This window comes from Aspergillus brasiliensis (assembly GCF_001889945.1).
Source record: "Aspergillus brasiliensis CBS 101740 unplaced genomic scaffold ASPBRscaffold_9, whole genome shotgun sequence".
NCBI classification, from domain to species: Eukaryota; Fungi; Ascomycota; class Eurotiomycetes; order Eurotiales; family Aspergillaceae; genus Aspergillus; species Aspergillus brasiliensis.
This window is the reverse complement of record NW_027137450.1, coordinates 1,088,735-1,104,960: the sequence shown is the minus strand read 5'-3', so window position 1 is coordinate 1,104,960 and position 16,226 is coordinate 1,088,735. Positions and strand designations below refer to the sequence as shown.

The 16,226-nt window shown below is 49.7% G+C and overlaps 6 protein-coding genes and 1 non-coding gene across 7 annotated transcripts; 4 read left to right on the top strand and 3 right to left on the bottom strand.

Annotated features, from left to right (window-relative positions):
• Positions 1–642: 642 nt before the first annotated feature.
• On the top strand, positions 643–1,888 carry ASPBRDRAFT_45465 (zinc-binding alcohol dehydrogenase family protein). The gene has a single exon (XM_067625412.1). The coding sequence runs from the start codon at positions 766–768 to the stop codon at positions 1,813–1,815; it is 1,050 nt and encodes a 349-aa protein (XP_067477408.1). The 5' UTR covers positions 643–765; the 3' UTR covers positions 1,816–1,888.
• A 239-nt stretch (positions 1,889–2,127) lies between these two features.
• Positions 2,128–4,532, bottom strand: ASPBRDRAFT_45464 (FAD-binding oxidoreductase). The gene is made up of 7 exons (XM_067625411.1): positions 3,906–4,532; positions 3,027–3,853; positions 2,750–2,979; positions 2,514–2,695; positions 2,425–2,454; positions 2,300–2,373; positions 2,128–2,242 (listed from the first exon to the last, which is right to left on the bottom strand). Exons 1-7 carry the CDS (start codon positions 4,233–4,235, stop codon positions 2,194–2,196), a joined length of 1,722 nt encoding a protein of 573 aa, XP_067477407.1. The 5' UTR covers positions 4,236–4,532; the 3' UTR covers positions 2,128–2,193.
• Positions 4,533–6,192: 1,660 nt separating this feature from the next.
• ASPBRDRAFT_56871 (uncharacterized protein) lies at positions 6,193–6,843 on the top strand (the record flags this gene model as incomplete). The annotated part of the gene is made up of 2 exons (XM_067627647.1): positions 6,193–6,256; positions 6,626–6,843. 2 exons carry the CDS (start codon positions 6,193–6,195, stop codon positions 6,841–6,843), a joined length of 282 nt encoding a protein of 93 aa, XP_067477406.1.
• A 947-nt stretch (positions 6,844–7,790) lies between these two features.
• On the top strand, positions 7,791–9,966 carry ASPBRDRAFT_45463 (uncharacterized protein). Its single transcript, XM_067625410.1, has 3 exons — positions 7,791–8,015; positions 8,070–9,658; positions 9,713–9,966. The coding sequence occupies exon 2, from the start codon at positions 8,092–8,094 to the stop codon at positions 9,655–9,657; it is 1,566 nt and encodes a 521-aa protein (XP_067477405.1). The 5' UTR covers positions 7,791–8,015; positions 8,070–8,091; the 3' UTR covers position 9,658; positions 9,713–9,966.
• A 362-nt stretch (positions 9,967–10,328) lies between these two features.
• ASPBRDRAFT_t193 lies at positions 10,329–10,400 on the bottom strand. Its single transcript has one exon. It is a non-coding gene; the product is annotated as a tRNA-Arg (tRNA).
• A 2,449-nt stretch (positions 10,401–12,849) lies between these two features.
• On the top strand, positions 12,850–14,098 carry ASPBRDRAFT_156759 (uncharacterized protein). The gene is made up of 2 exons (XM_067619409.1): positions 12,850–13,028; positions 13,091–14,098. The coding sequence occupies exons 1-2, from the start codon at positions 12,862–12,864 to the stop codon at positions 13,890–13,892; spliced, it is 969 nt and encodes a 322-aa protein (XP_067477404.1). The 5' UTR covers positions 12,850–12,861; the 3' UTR covers positions 13,893–14,098.
• A 1,724-nt stretch (positions 14,099–15,822) lies between these two features.
• On the bottom strand, positions 15,823–16,176 carry ASPBRDRAFT_32031 (uncharacterized protein; the record flags this gene model as incomplete). Its single annotated transcript, XM_067622972.1, has 2 exons — positions 15,823–16,065; positions 16,111–16,176. The coding sequence occupies 2 exons, from the start codon at positions 16,174–16,176 to the stop codon at positions 15,823–15,825; spliced, it is 309 nt and encodes a 102-aa protein (XP_067477403.1).
• Positions 16,177–16,226: the final 50 nt, after the last annotated feature.

Sequence of the window (16,226 nt, the reverse complement as noted above, 5' to 3'; positions counted from 1 at the left end):
TCAACCAGCATGCTATTCTTTTAAGCAACCAATCACCTCAAGGTGAATTTGTCAGCAGAATAGGAATCCCTGGACTCTTGATCCTGCGATCATCTTACATTAGTTATAGTGCTTAGTGCTTACTGTTGGCGTCCTGGGGAGAATCTCCGGACTTGCATATCTGCGCGGAGCGGAATCTAAACCCCTTTCGGAAAGTAGCCAAAACCTCGGCTCAGAGTCCATTGGCTCTGTGAGGAGGTTCTTTACGCAGTCAGCACTCAATTGTATACAAGAACTTACTACACAGAAATCAGTCCCAGCAGCTCAATCGACGACTTCTAGGTGCGATGCCAGCTAACAAGTACAGATTGCCGATCCCGTACACTGTACTGCTGGCATCATGCTCTTTCCCCAAGAGCACCGAATCACCTCCAACCGCAGAAGCAGCATTAGAGTTCGGCAATTCCGGTTCCGGGCTACTGGCAACAACCTAATGAATTGGCTCCCATCCAGACCCAACGGTGTCCCTCTCGGTCCTCGGGAGCCAGTGGATCCCCAAGTGGAGCAGAACCGATGATCTCACAAGTTGCATTTGTCATCGACAAACAAAAGGAGGGGACGTACGGAGGAGGGGTGTTGCATCGAGGGAATTCCATTCCACCAGCTTCTTGGTGCTTCTTACTGATGATACCAGAGACATATATAGGATATCCTACCCCCCTCAACCATCCCTCCAGATAACATCCTACACACTCAAGTGAACCAATCATCCTAGAAATCACCATCATGCCCCAAAAAGCCATCGTCGTCACCGCCCCTCAAAAGGCCGAGCTCGTCACCGACCGCCCCATCCCGAAGCTCCGCGACGACTACATCCTCATCAAGACCGTCAGCGTAGCCCTGAACCCTACCGACTGGAAACACATCGAGTACCTCGCACCCCCCGGCGTCCTCGTCGGCTGCGACTACGCCGGCATCGTGGAAGAAGTCGGCCCGGCCGTCAAGAAACCCTTCAAGAAGGGTGACCGAGTCTGCGGATTCGTCCACGGCGCCAACGCCGTGCAGCCCGAAGACGGCACCTTTGCCGAATATATCGTCGCCAAGGGCGACATCCAGATCCGCATCCCGGATAACCTCAGCTTCCAGGACGCGGCGACGCTGGGTGTGGGTATCTCGACCGTCGGACAAGCTCTGTACCAGAGTCTGAAGCTGGAGTTGCCCACTGAACCAGCTAAAGGTGGTAACGCAGGCCCGATCCTCATCTACGGTGGATCGACAGCGACAGGAGCCCTGGCGATCCAGTTCGCCAAGTTGTCCGGGTACAAGGTACTGACTACGTGCTCGCCGCGGAACTTTGATCTGGTCAAGAGTCTGGGTGCGGATGAGGTGTTCGATTATAATGCGCCGAATGCGGCGGCGGAGATTCGCAAGGCCACGGGGAATCAGTTGAAGCTGGTCTTGGATACGATTTCGTTGGAGGCGAGTGCCAAGTTCTGTGATGAGGCGATTTCTACGGAGGGTGGGGAGTACACTGCGCTTTTGGCCGTCGGGATTGAGCGCGAGAATGTCAATGATCGTTGGACTTTGGCGTATACGGCTGTTGGGGAGGAGTTTAAGTTCGGGCAGACGCCCTTCCCGGCCAAGCCTGAAGATAAGGAGTTTGCGGCGAAGTTTTGGGATATTGCGGCGAAGTTGTTGGCTGAGGGCAAGATCAAGGTGCATCGGCCTAGTGTGCGTGGGGAGGGTTTGAAGGGCGTTTTGGATGGGTTGCAGTTGCTCAAGGCTGATAAGGTCAGTGGGGAGAAGTTGGTCTATAATGTTGCGGAGACTCCTTAGATGAGTGGTGTAGTTAGTTTGTGTGTATGATTCTGAACGATTTCTTTACCTGCCAGTTGAGAATACTTTCCGTCGCACACTCTGTAACGATGCTTGCTGCCTTGGCGCGGTGGGGCGGATTCCCTCTACTGAGCGGAAACTAAACTCCATCTGGAAGTCGCTGCCCGGGCAACCGAGGCATCTAGTAGTTACTACTAATCATCACCGATGACAATTAGTGAACATTGTCCTCTCTGATTAGAAATCAGGCGTGGATCGCTCACGGATCCCCCGGAATCTACACTGTTGCCTAGACTGGGTTGAGGTGATTACTGCAGCATTAAGATCATGGAATATTATTCTGGAGTGTTCATTGACCATCTATATTGCGAACAATATTTACTCCTTGTAGTATTCGTCAAAGACCTTTCCGGGATTCATCAACCAGCTAGAAATATTATTAGTAAGGAACCATAGGATAACTAGGGACACGGGATATCCTTACTGAGGATCAACGCTTCGTTTCAGTCCTCTCATTAGCTGCATAGTCACTGTACCGAGTTCCTCTTCGAGATACGTCTGGTGCATGTTAGCGGTGAAGATTGACTCGATGACTTGAGAATTGCTGACCTTCTTTCCTAAACCGATGCCATGTTCGCCCTGCTATATCGTTAGATACATGTTTGAGCCCTTAATCGAATTAAAATGGTACTGCTTACCGAAACCGTTCCCTCCATCTCCAGCGCCCGCTTCATCATCCTCGACACACACGCCTTGACGGCCTGGTATTGCTCGGGACTCTGGGGGTTGTACATCACAGCTTGGTGGAAGTTGCCGTCGCCGACGTGGCCTAGGACAGTGGAGAATAGGCCTAGATTACTGGATTCGGCTTTTGATAGCTCTGAATATCTTGTCAGTTTTTGTGAGGGACATAAGTGATCTGAAGGTCACTTACCAACAATTTCAGCCAGGCGCGAGATCGGCACAGCTACATCCGTGGACCAGATCTCAGTGCCTTCGGGTCGTACGGCCAGCATGGCCCAGAGGGACTGCTTCCGAGCTGACCAGAGGTTATCGCCTTCCTCTGGGGACTTGGCGAACACTAGCTCATCGCCCTTGTTCTTCGTTAGGATGGATTTCGTGCGCTGGATGCTGTCGTCGATGGCGGTGCGGGATCCGGTGAATCTTGGCTGTTAGCTGACTATTGCAGTATAAACCAAGGCTGATCTTACTTCAAGAAAAGTGTCGGCGCCTCAGACCAAAACCTCCCACCGGCACCACCGTTCTGGTTGATGATCTTCATCTGCACGTCGTCCATGAACTCCAACGCAGCGAGAGGAACCCCATCACGAATCAACTTCGATGCTGCGGCCGTCGCGTCACCCACTGTGGGGAACGTCGCAATCCCAACACTACTGTCCTCGGGGATGATAGCAAGTTTGAGCGTAGCTTCTGTGATGATCCCTAATGTCCCTTCCGACCCGGTAAAGAGTGCGTTCAGGTTATACCCAGCCGAAGACTTGCGCGGTCGCCGCTTCGTCTTGATCACGGTTCCGTCCGCAAGCACCACAGTGAGATTAACCACCCAGTCCTTCATCGTCCCGTAGCGCATCGCATTCGTGCCACTGCAATTCGTCGCCACCATACCCCCCACATACGCAGTAGGACTGGGGTCCATGGGCAGGAACAGCCCAGTCGATTTGATCTCCTCGTTGAGATCCGTCCAGCGCACACCGGCTTGAACCGTCACATTCATATCCTGCTCGTACAGCTCAATGACCTTGTTCATCCGCGACAGGTCAATGCAGACACCGGAGTGCGGAGCAGCAAAGTTCCCTTCCACGCTTGATCCGGCGCCGAATGGCACCATGGGAACCTTGTATTTGGTGCATATTTTGGCGATGGCGGATACTTCCTCGGTGGTAGCTGGACTGAGGACCGCAATGGGTCGTGCGGTGGTGTTGGACGTGGACCATTCGGAGTATCCGTGCAGTTCGATGTCGTCGGCGTCCACGCTTACATTGTCGGGTCCGATGATACTCTTAACCTCTTCGACGGCCTGACTCGCGATTAATAGTTGTTTTCATTGAGATTGAAAATGTGCTACATACCCGAAGCATCGTCGGAACATCCGCATATTTAGATAGTCCAGATTGAACATCTGTGGTAACATTCTCCGACTTGGAGACTTCCCTTCCACGCCAAGCCTCGGACGCAAGGAGCGTCACAGCCGCGGTTGCGACAATCGTCCCCAAGATGGGCAACGTGGCCGACTGCTGCCTCGGGGCGTGCTGCGTATCAGTTACATAGTTTGCTCGATCTTGATATCTCCCCCTGACTTTGAGTAAAGATGAAGATGGCCGATGGGCTACCCCGAAGGAATTTGATGATGATCGCCGCCCGCAGGCCCGAAGGTAATGATAATTCGTTTGCCAACGCATTATGGCTGGGTGGTGTTGGTCTGATAAATGAGAGGTCGAATTTCGCCCGTTGAGGATCGACACGTACAAAATTTGGGTTGGTCCGTGGTTCACCGTAACTGGGTATCCTCGGTTGAAATGAGATTATCGGATCTTCAGGGTCGTTCAGCCTTCTAGAAGCGAACGGATTCTTTGGCTATTGATCAACGAGTGTCATAGGGGTCTGGGCCTGTGGGAGGTGAGTTGTTAAGGTGACCAATGGTGCTTAGCAACATCCAAAGAAACAATGATTTGAGAAGTCTTGCAGTTGCAGTCATCATCGTTTGCGGCTGACCTCGGCGAAGGGGGGATCGGCTGCTGCTTTTGCCTTTTTGGGATGAGGTCGGAAATTGCGGGGAAATAGGAGTCACGTGAATCATTAGGTACACAGCAGCAGATGAGAGTCTCTGGTCGCTTTTAAGATGGTCAGAAAGTTTCTATGGGCTTTAAAGGACTTCGGATTGTTCAGTTCAGAATTAAACACAGTTCTGGCGCATTCGACTGCGTTGTATGGGTAAAAGAGGCCAATTCTTGATCAGGTTCCGTGAATGACTACATAGCGGACTATCAAAGTTGCCAAAACCTCAAGAAATGCTTTCTTAGCTATATGAGAGTTGGTTGTTCCTGACTTCTATCAAGGCCTAGAGGGCCTTATACGGGTTAAAACCTGGCCAGTGAACCATAGCTGCGGGCACCGTAAAAGGCATGCCGGACCAGACCGCAATCACTCCGATCCGTCTGATCCTGCACTGCCAAGTCATGGAAGATCCAGGTTAGATATTTTCCTGTAAATGAGTGATTCATTGTTCAATGTAAGCAAGGAACACCTTGGGTTTACGTTGTAGTAATGACCGCTGGAGATGATAGATAGAGGTAGCACTTGCGGATTGGACGTGAAAATAATATACGATTTGTTGTACAAGAACGAAGTTTCACAGCTTAGAGATGAGAGTATGAAAGCAAACATGATGTTGAGATAATGAATATTTGAGCGAAAGCACTTGCAATACCTAACGTGGCAGCGAACGAATTGAGTATCAGAAGCCGAGATGTTGTCTAGAGTACCATGGAGGGCTCATCCAGACACCCTCCTCACTTCACATTTTCTATCGGACCTGCTGGATCATCCTGCATTCACCATGTCCGTATAAAACGTGTGCTGTTGCTTTGATATTTCCCAAAAATACCGGACCTTAGTAATCATCTCTCTCGCACTGTGGTAGAATCCTCTCATCCACCGGTAAAAAAAGGCCAGGAACCGGCTCGAGCTACGTGTGCCTCGATCGCACCAGATCTCACGCTTCGTATGCTGATCTGCCACTGAAAATCAGAACTCATCTTACTTGATCTATAGATACGTATTGCCATCAAACAACACGCGGACTAGCCACTGTATGAGGCAACTCGCCATAACTACCATATCTCGCGGAATATCGCGTAACACCACTCCCTCATGCCTAAAGATAACCACCCAAATCATGGGTATGAATGTCCTCATAGCATAAAAAGTTAGCTAATCGGAACCTCATTTCCGTTACCAGAGGTATCCAGCGCTGATCAATGCTCCCATCTACCCCTACAGGGTGAAATAAACTCAGAAAGGCTTTTCCCGCGGAATGCACGATTTGTCGATCCAGCAGTCTAGACTGCTGAAGGATGCTTTTCGCCCGAGTTTTGCTTCTTTCGTGTCTCCCGAGACGACACATCTAGCCATGAGCTATATCCAGTTTGAGATAGTAACCCGACCGGTAAGGACTGAGGGCAGTCAATGGCAGAATTCACTCCGGTGGACTGAAATCACCCTTCCACCGAGCGGGCAGACATACTACCCCAACCTCATCATCCGACCATGGCCTATTCTTAGCATCAGATCTGCCACTCCTGATTCTACCTTTGACTCGGATAGATTATCTCGATACACTTCCATTACTCCACGACCATGGCCATAGCAGACGGCCGAGACGGAGACATTGATTCTATTTTCGACTCTCGCGATGGAGGTAGTGGATAAAAATTCCCGCGTTTTCCCCGTCTTCCCAGTATGCTGATGGGGATATGAAACACACAGACCCAGAACGATATCATCGTGGTTGGTGGCAGTGGAAACAGCAGCAGTTGGTATGTTTCGAGGGACAAGAGTCAGCCAGTAGCGAGTTCGAGGACCAGCCTTAGGGGGAAAGGGTAAGCCCCATCCGAATGTCGGCACCACCTTCCGACTACATCACTTCCACTGTGAGAACTGTGAGCCGTGAACTCTCCGGTGCATCTTCTTGCGTGCTAAGCTTCCGTGTGGATATTCCGGATGGAACTATCCAGTTAGACCCTCTTGTTTAGGGGTCATCATTGGCCTCGGAAATTTTAGGCTGCTTCAGTGGTCGCGGGTTCGCTGGTCGGAGTCTGCAAAGTGGTTCCTGGCGACGGACACCATTTCCGATTCCAGTTTAGCTGGTGTAGACTAAGGAGAGGGCGTCGAGAGCTCCCCAAAGTTGGGAAGTCGAGGTCGAGCGAACGGTGGGGTTTCAGGGTGAGACGGAGGCAAAATAGGGTTTGGCTCGAAACAGCGGGTCTTCATTGGATGGACTATTCTTAGCTCAGGGGAGATAGAGGAAAAGGAGAGTGAACTCGTGTTTGGTAGGATAGTAAAGAGAATTGAGTATACTCTGAAGCTGAATAGAGTCGTAGTCGCAGGTGTAAAGTGGAATAAGTGAATGAATAACCTTGATGAGTTGAATGGGCGTGCCTGCCGATCCGAAAGGCATCGTGAAGCCTAAACGGGGCAGTTCCGAGGATCATCCGCAACGCCCGGAAGAACCAGCAGATCCCCCCATCTTCGGGCAAACTCCAAACATGAGCTGCAGATCGCTAGTGCAGGGGTCGCGATCGTGATACACCTCCCTGCACCCCAGCCGTCTTGCATCTACTCTTGCAGTAGGAGGTATCTACGTTAATCCGGAGTCCAGTAGTACTGTTCAGGCATCAATAGGCTCGTTGCTCCTTGTTCTCGTACCGAGTCGTATACGATCAATGCATCTAAATTGTATCCTATGGACAATATAGCACCCATTGACTCTTATGCAGGTCTCAACAATGCTCAAGCATTGACCTTTCACATCCCGATCAAATCTTTTTCTCCCCGATCTTTGGGTCTCCATTCTAGCGTGTTTCGACTGAGCGACACCGGCCAGGTTATGAGCCGACCTCCCTTTCCCGATTCGGAGATCTGGTTCCCGGTTGAGTCCCGACTCTGTACCCATTTTGATCAATGCAGGTGTTCCAGTCCCAAGATAGCCCGTCGTTCCTGACTCGATCCACTGACAACCAAGTCCGTGCCCGTCTGAAAAACCCGGATGATGGTCCATTCTACGGTTCACTAAGATGCTTGGCGGGCCCGAACCAGACCATGGACGCTTTTCTTAGAAATTCTACACTGACACGAGCAGGAAAGTATCAAACCACCGCGGTTTCACGGGCCCCTATCCACGGGGAGACAGCCATGGCTCTCCTCCGTGATGCGGGAGCAGAAGACGGGGGGACCATGCGAGAGAGAGAGGGAAAAAAAAAGGCATATATAGCCTCTGTCACCACCACCGATCAGCTTGACTTTCTTTCCATCCCATCCTCATTCCTCTCACCTGTCTTTTCTCCTCTCTTTTTCCTCTCGTTTGAATTCCAGATCGCCTGTGGCGTATCGCTCTCTGTGTTTAACTTTGCTTCAACTAATTCCGTTCAACTCTCGTTCTTGTCGATTCCCGTTTCTCGAAGGTAAACCTTCTCACCATTCCCAAATCCTCTCCACTGGGTATCTAACCATCACAGAAACCGAAATCAATCAGTCAAAATGGTTCGCTTCTACAGAGTTTCCGCTGCGACCCTCGTCACCGCCGCCACCGTCTCCGCCATCCCCATCCCATGCCTCCTTCCCTTCCTCAGCGGCGCTGGTAGCCTCTTGGGAGGATCCGGTCTGGGTGCCAGTCTCGGTCTCGGTGGCAGTGCCAGCGGCAGCGGCAACGCCGACTTGGGCGCCAGCCTTGGTGGTAGTGGCAGCGGTAGTGGAAGTGCTGGTGCTGGTCTCGGTGCTGACCTCGGCGCCGGTCTGAGCGGCAGCGCTGGTCTGGGTGCCCTTCTGGGTGGTGGTGCCGGTGCCAGTGCCACCGGTGCTGCGGGTGCTGGTGCGTCTGGAGCTGCTGGTCTGGGTGGCTCCGCCGGCCTGGGTGGATCTGCGGACCTGGGCGCTGACCTTGGTGCCGGTCTGGGTGCTGGTCTTGGTGCCAGTGCTACCGGTGCTGCAGGTGCAGGTGCCTCGGGCGCTGCTGGCCTGGGTGCCGATCTTGGTGGATCTGCTGGCCTCGGTGCTGGGCTTGGTGCCGGCCTGGGTGGAAGTGGTAGCGCCGGTGCTGGCCTTGGTGCTAGTGCCACTGGTGCTGCGGGTGCCGGTGCTTCTGGCGCTGCTGGCCTCGGTGCTGGTGCTGGTTTGGGAGGAAGTGCTACCGGTGCTCTCGGTGCCGGAGCTTCGGGTGCCGCTGGCCTTGGTGGCTCCGCCGGTCTTGGTGGTTCCGCTGGCCTTGGTGGTTCCGGCTCCGCTGGCCTCGGCGCGGGTGCTGGTCTCGGCGCCAGCCCCAGCGGAAGCATTGGTGCCAGCCCCAGCGGTAGTGCTGGTGCTGGCCTCGGCGCCGGTCTTTCTGGCTCTGGCTCTGCCGGCCTCTCTGGCTCTGGATCTGCCGATCTCGGTGCTGGTGCTGGTCTGGGAGCCAGCCCCAGTGGCAGCATCGGTGCTAGCCCTAGTGCTGGTGCCGGTCTTGGTGCCGGTGTTTCTGGATCTGGCTCCGCTGGTCTCTCTGGCTCGGGCTCTGCTGACCTCGGTGCGGGTGCTGGTCTCGGTGCCAGCCCCAGCGGTAGTGTCGGGGCTGGTCTCGGCGGTTCCGGCAGTGCCTCTGGTGATGTGAGCGGCAGCGGCTCCGGCTCTGCTGATCTTGGTGCCGGAGCGTCTGGCAGCGGCGATGACGATACGGACGTCGGTGTTTCTCCTACGACTGCGGAAGCTCCCAGCGCCACCACCACTTGGGTCAGTGCCTCCACTAGCGTCTCCCTCGGTCCTTACGGCGGCGCCAGCGGCAGCATCACGGCTGGAGGTTCCACCGGCGGCGACGACAGCGACGATTCCGGTGCCGGAGCTGATATCGGTGCAGATGCGGATGCCGACGCTGATGCCGACGCTGATGCGGATGCGGATGCGGATGCCGACGCTGACGCGAATGCCTCTGCCAGCGCGGATGCCGATGCCTCTGCCAGCGGCAGTGGAAGTGCTAATGCCAACGCTAGTGCTGGGGCCTCCGTTAGTGGTAGCGCTGAGGCCTCTGCTAGCGCTAATGCGAAGGCTTCTGCGTCCTTGAACTTCTCTGCTTAAGGTAATTCCCACTCTTCTCCCTCAACTTTAGACATCGTGGCTAACAAGTGCATAGGAGTTTCGGCGTTGGTATCAATCAATGACTCTCAAGCGACATCGAGCAGCTTCTAGGAATTGATTGTTTTCAAAATGGTTTTCGGTATATCATCTGGGATGGGAAATGGGTTCAAATGCTGTCATTCGTTTTATGATTGATTTATATTGTCTAATTACTTGTGTCGTTCTTTTGACGAGTACTACTTAGTTATACTGAGATTGAGAGGATCCAGGCCAGTCTGTCATAGTTATAATCTAAATTCAAGCCTGTTGATAATACTCTGCTATGTTCTTTGTAGATAACTGTAACATTAAGTCAGTGATGATAGCAGACTGAGTTGAGGTAGACAGTTTCCTCCTTTTTAGTCCCTAACGGAAATAAGTATGCAGCAGATTGAATGTCTCAATCGTTCTCCTAAAATTGTAGAAACGTATCGGCATAATGACTTCACAAAAAGCTGTGGATTGAAACCAAGCATCTGCTAGAAACCAGGAAGTTAGGTTAGCATGCGTAGCAGCACATTTTCCAATTCCCCGAGAAAAGAAAAAGATAATGAATGATGAATGAATCGATTGGCTCTCCCAGACTAGTTGGTAGCTAACGGGTAGCCGAGAGAACAAGAAAAAAAAAAGAATGACCTACGCAGGATTCGAACCTGCAATCTCTTGATCCGTAGTCAAGCGCCTTACCATTGGGCCAGCAGGCCAATTGTTGAAATTACAGGGAAGTAATTTGCTACATGAGCCAGGGTATTACGGTAGCAATTGTCTTCCAGCTCCCATCCCCCAACTTAACGATGCCCCCGACTCTCTTCTCAATCGTCTGAAACGCCTTCCTCCCACTCGACCTTGCGGGCACTGACATTCTACTCTTATACTGTCAACCTTGCTTCGAATTTAGCATGCTCATGACGTATGTCTATATGCTCTGGGGTTCCTGCTAGTGACATGGCATTTAACTGCGTCTCCTGATACTGGTAACCTTCCGGAGCATGAAGGCGTCCATTATATACCTGTTGCTTGTTGTGTTGAACTGCTGGACGCAGTGGAAGCCATGTAGACGTGTGCAGGAATTTGGAGTAAGCCCTGGTATAGTAGTCTACGCAACTGTCCACCTTCGTATTGGCCATCAAGGTGTTGGTCAGGGGGAGGGGCTGTAGCTGGCTGCATACTATTGATCTATTGGCAATTCAACTTTTTCTCTTCATGTACTCCGTACTATATAAGCATTTGGATAAGAGAAGCAAGTACATACGACCACAGGGTGTGGAAAACAGGGCTTCCCGTCCGCTCAGCCGTACTTAAGCCACACGCCGGGAGGTTAGTAGTTGGGTGGGTGACCACCAGCGAATCCCTTCTGTTGTATGTTTTTATTTTTCCTACTTGGACAAACAAATAAATGTATTCGATAACATCGGTGCTTGCGAGGATGTTCAGCCTTACCAACGATGTTGAGGTTGTGAGGATGATTAGCAGTGATCATCTTGTACATATTCTCCTTGACATAAGGTGAACCGTGCCCGTTACTATCTTTGATCGCTTCTACAGACCAAGACGCAGGACACCCACACAGGCTCATCAAGTGATTTCTGGGAAGATCTTTCATTCACTACACCAGTCGCGTGCTTTTCCTCATTAAGATGTCGAAGTGACAAGCTTTAGCTAGACACACTTGCCTATTTAGTATACAAAGCGCTTCAACTTGCATGCTTGTATTAGATATAATATCTGTGACCTATGCGGAGGGTCCACATTTCACGATATAGTGTTCGATAGGTTCCAGTTAAACAAAACCTCTTGTATGTCGGATGTACAACTTTGCACTGTAGAGTACGGTGTCAAGCTGCCATCGGAGGGCATTAGGCCGATGAAAACCAAAATGGGATTGGTTGGATCTTTACATGGCATAGGAATGTTGGGTACTTCGGCAAACATCTAGCCGATGACTTTCTGACGGCGAGTATAGAATATGCCCCCCAGGAACAGTGACCCTTCTCTCCACATCTGTGGAGTATATTCTTACGTTGGGTACGGTTCTGTGCAATCACGGCTAGATCCGTGGAGGCGACCGCCCACGGGATACCCTGTTATTCATGGGATGGTAGACCATCATCCTCTCCCACTCCAACTCTCGTGAGAAACCATCGGCCAATCCACCAAACCAGAAAATCCGGGAACAGAAGGCATAGCATATTTTATAAAGGGATAGTATTTTTTTTTTTTCTGCCTGAGAAAAATAATTAAATTAGACTATTTAGGATTAGTGTATTCTAATAGTATTACACGGCAACGCCAGTACCCCTGTGGTATAGGAATGAACTCTTCCGACATTGCCGGTTGATATCAGAAGACGCGCCCTGTCTCTTGCCATCGTGTCTGCTTTGGAATCTCAAGTACGATCGTACAATGATGATGCAGAAGATTCGAGGTCTGCCATCCTGTCTTCGAGGAGCTCCGACTTCGGCTATCTTAGTTAGGCCAACGTGAAGCAGTGAACCAATGGATACCCCAAATCGCAGCTCGTGCTAGGCTTCACCTGGACTTTTTTATGAGTGAGCTAACTAGCAGGGTATCTCAATCACTCCTCTCGGTATTTTTGGTCGATGGATTCGGTTATTTCCATATCATAAGCCCCATGTTCAAAGCTGAGTATAGGACAAATCAGGTGGTGTAAGAGTGGATGCCCTTTTCTCAGAAGAAGCATACTCCCTAAAGTAAGCCTATGGGACTTACAAAGAGACGGAGACCTCAGGTCGAGCTGATAAGAATTTCGCTGCTCGATAATTGTTTGACAGGTAGCAATGAATAACTAAGATGCTTATCAGGACTCAAGCTCCAAGGCTTCCTATCATTATCTTTTCACATCCCGAATAATGGCAGATCAGATCCCGGATGATATCTGACCAGACCCCGGGTGATAGACCGTTGAGATAACTAACAATGACAACCTGGGATCTATGGAGAGAGATATGGTATACTCGAGAACATCTCTTATTATAACAGACCCCAGCTATCTTCAGCTCCATGTAGATGATGCAAAATTTCGTTTTCAATTGATGAGCTACGAATATCAGCATCATGCGAGCAAACTTGTCTCTCTTTGCACTCACTACACTCCTTGCCGGCCCTACACAAGCTGCCAGCAAGGATGCTAATCTCACCATTGCTATGGTGCGAGCACCACCGCCCAGTTGGCCTCTACCGATCTACAGTTACAACTGGACGGGGATCACGCCCAATCTGAATTCGTCCATTGACAAGGCAATCGACTATATGCACAAAGCCAAGGAAGATGGTGCCAATTGGATTTTGTTTCCAGAGCTGTGGTTCCCAGGGTAAGTCAGTTGAAGATTGCAAGTTGCTCGACCCTGTGAAATAACATCTGATCATTGGACAGGTTCCCCAAAGGTTCTGACAGCAACAATTGGACAACTACACATCTCCCGGCGTATATCGAGAATGCCATGGTTGTCGGCGGTCCGGAATGGAGTCGTCTCATCTCTGGTATCAAAGAAACTGGCCTTTATGCCGGTCTGACATTTGCGCAAAGGCTCGGTGATAATCTGTTCATGGCCCAAGCCCTCATCTCCCCTGTCGGTGATGAACTTATCTTCCGACATAAACTTCGCCCGTCAGGAGCTGAGCGTGACATATTCAGCGATGGAACAGTGGATCAACTGAAGGTCGTCACATCCGCCTACGGTCGTGTCGGAATGCTCGAATGTGGCGAACATTGGTTCCCGAGCATGACCTTCCCCATGCAGGCCCAGGTCGAGAATTTCCATCTAGGCCCATTCCCATACATGGGTAACCCGGGGGATAAGAGATACTTGTGGTGGGAAGGCGCCGATGCAAACACCGGAACGGTTGGGCACTACTCTAATCTAGCTGGCGCTTATAGCTTTGTGGCTGCCGTTGGATATAGCTTCGTCAGTGACCCCCTTGCACAGGTCGTAGCTTCCATTGGCGCAGATGCAAGCTTTGAGGATCATCCGATTCTATATTATAGCCTCAATTATAGCTCTTTCAATATGTCGAAGACATATGATCCTGATTCGCAGGTTTCATGGGCAGTGCTTCAGCAGATTCAGCAAGGTTTCCCGGGTTATATCCCTCCTGTTGAGGGAAGTCTTGTACCTCGGAAGCACGTTTCTATCGCTTCTATGTTATTCAACTCCTCGCGGGGAATTCCGGTCTAACCTGCTGATAAAGCTCGGGAGGAACAGGTAACTATCGCAGGAAATATGGTGATATTGGCTATGACAAACGTCTGAGGAGGGGAAGGAGAGAGATGGGAACTCTATTTTGCACGTGTCAGTCCAAACTTTGAAGCCGTAGCGAGAATCATCCGAAAGACTCGGAGAATTATGCAGTTTTAGCTTCATTAGCTATCCTAAGATCTGGGTCCTCTCCACTTAAAACTTTCATGGCCCGCTCTTATCTCTAATCTCACATCCGGGGTCTGCAGCTCGGCCAACTCAAATATGGATCCCGGTTCTAGTTCATGGGGCGGGATTTGCATCCTTCCATATCCCGCACCGCTTCACTGTTGCTCTTGAGCAAGATAACAGCGCCTATCCGCGAACTCTATGGCAAGCCTGCGGGGGATATCTTATCTGAGGGTGAATTTATTATCTTTACTAATTTTTAGTCAATCCAGTGTAAGTTTGGACCTACTTGTCCAAGATGCTATAATTTCTCTTCCCTTGGGGATGATGATACTGGGATTAAAGAAGAGGTAATAGATTATGCTGTTGATTCCATTAGTATTGGAGATGCGAACTGGGAGAAGCTGAGGTTTTGCTGTTAAGAGGATTTTCATCTCTGCTGGGGTGGGCTTCTCTGAGAGTGATGGTGATGTTATATATATGGCTGAGGCTTTGATCGGTCTGAAGGGGGAGGTTCTTTTTTATTGCTATAAACTTAGGTCTTCAGATGGTGAGCGGAATATCTGGAGTGATGGGACTATAAATGGGCTCAAAGTGGCTAATATAACTCATGGCCGTATTGGAATGCTGGAAGTAAGTTCTATAAAATAATGATGACTATTTGAACTATATCAGTACTTGCACCCCTTCATGATGTTGATCGTGCAAGTATAGGTGGAAAGTATCTATATTGCTTTATAGCTCTATACTCTAGATTATAACGACTCTGCTGCTGTGGTTTATAAAGTAGCTGAGGTGAATATGGCCGCTGCCTCTGTCTATCTAATGAACCGTGGTATATATATGTTTATTATAACTGTAGGCTGCGCTGCCGCCTTTGGTCTAAACTGCTGCGGGATAATCTGATTTCTAGTGAGTAATTCTTCTGACATGGTTCTTTTCTAGCTTGTATCTTTTTATACAACAGACTCTCCAGCTTGCCTTGATACAATGTCTAAGAGCGAGTAATCTTGGGGGGATACTACAGTAAATTATTAATGGTTGGCTAAAGAGTGTGTTGCTGGTAGATGGAATCTTTATTAAATATATGTTTAATAACATTTCTAGCTTTTGATCAGCCTTAAGGACTTATGTTTTTTGTATATTTATATTGCTTTTGTAATGGCTTTTTGCAAGGGATGTATGATACTTGTATATTATAGCAATAATTGAGTGAATATCAACGCACATCCGTGTTTAGGTCAACTGATCATGTTCTGTGTTCACTGTAGTGTCGTAGCAACTCTTGGCGCTCTAGCAGAAATATCCAGTCTAATTGATTGTGACCTTATGCATTCGTCGCCTTCAATAGTCAACGCTATAACCTATTAACTGGAGGGGGGCGTACCCATGTCTGTTTAATAGCCATAACCGATTGGTATACTAAAATGTTGTAAATTTTCGAGAGTGGACAGTGGTTTGTGGAAGGTAATCAATGTTTTAAGAGAAAGTTTGTATCTGCTTCTCCCATCCATTCCCAAGCTGTCCCTCCAAATATGTCAGTCCAACTTTACTAGGAAACGCTGCGGAGAGTTCAAGTAATATATTCGTTTTCTAAATCAACGAGTTTACAAATCAAGTTTACTAAATACAATTGATAGAGTTTCCTAACTAAGACTAAAGTATTTTGACCCTACTTATACATCTTTTCATGATCATGGCTTCAATACTTTGCTATATATGTAGCGTTAAACATAATGGGTTAAACATAATGAACTGGGTTACCATCAGCGACAAATGACATGGAGAGACCTAGGCTTGTCAAGAGATAGGAATATCGTAACAAAGTGTATGGATCACACAGACGAACCACCGCGACCCTACTGAGTCGATAGGGGTCGGCTTCAACGACGGCGTTGACGAAATGTGTAGTGCTGATGGCCGTGCAGATACCAGCAGTTACATCAGAAATGGTAGGAGTCTTGCTAGAAGCACATACGCCCCTCTATCAATCTTAATACAAGTCTGGTTCATAGAGAGTTACAGATACCACGTTAAGAATAGCAGCATCAGTATTAGTACCACTTATATCCACACTAATATGATAAAATGCCATCTTTGACAGGCCAGTAATAGTTAATAAAGAAATCAAATATATGTCCTGGC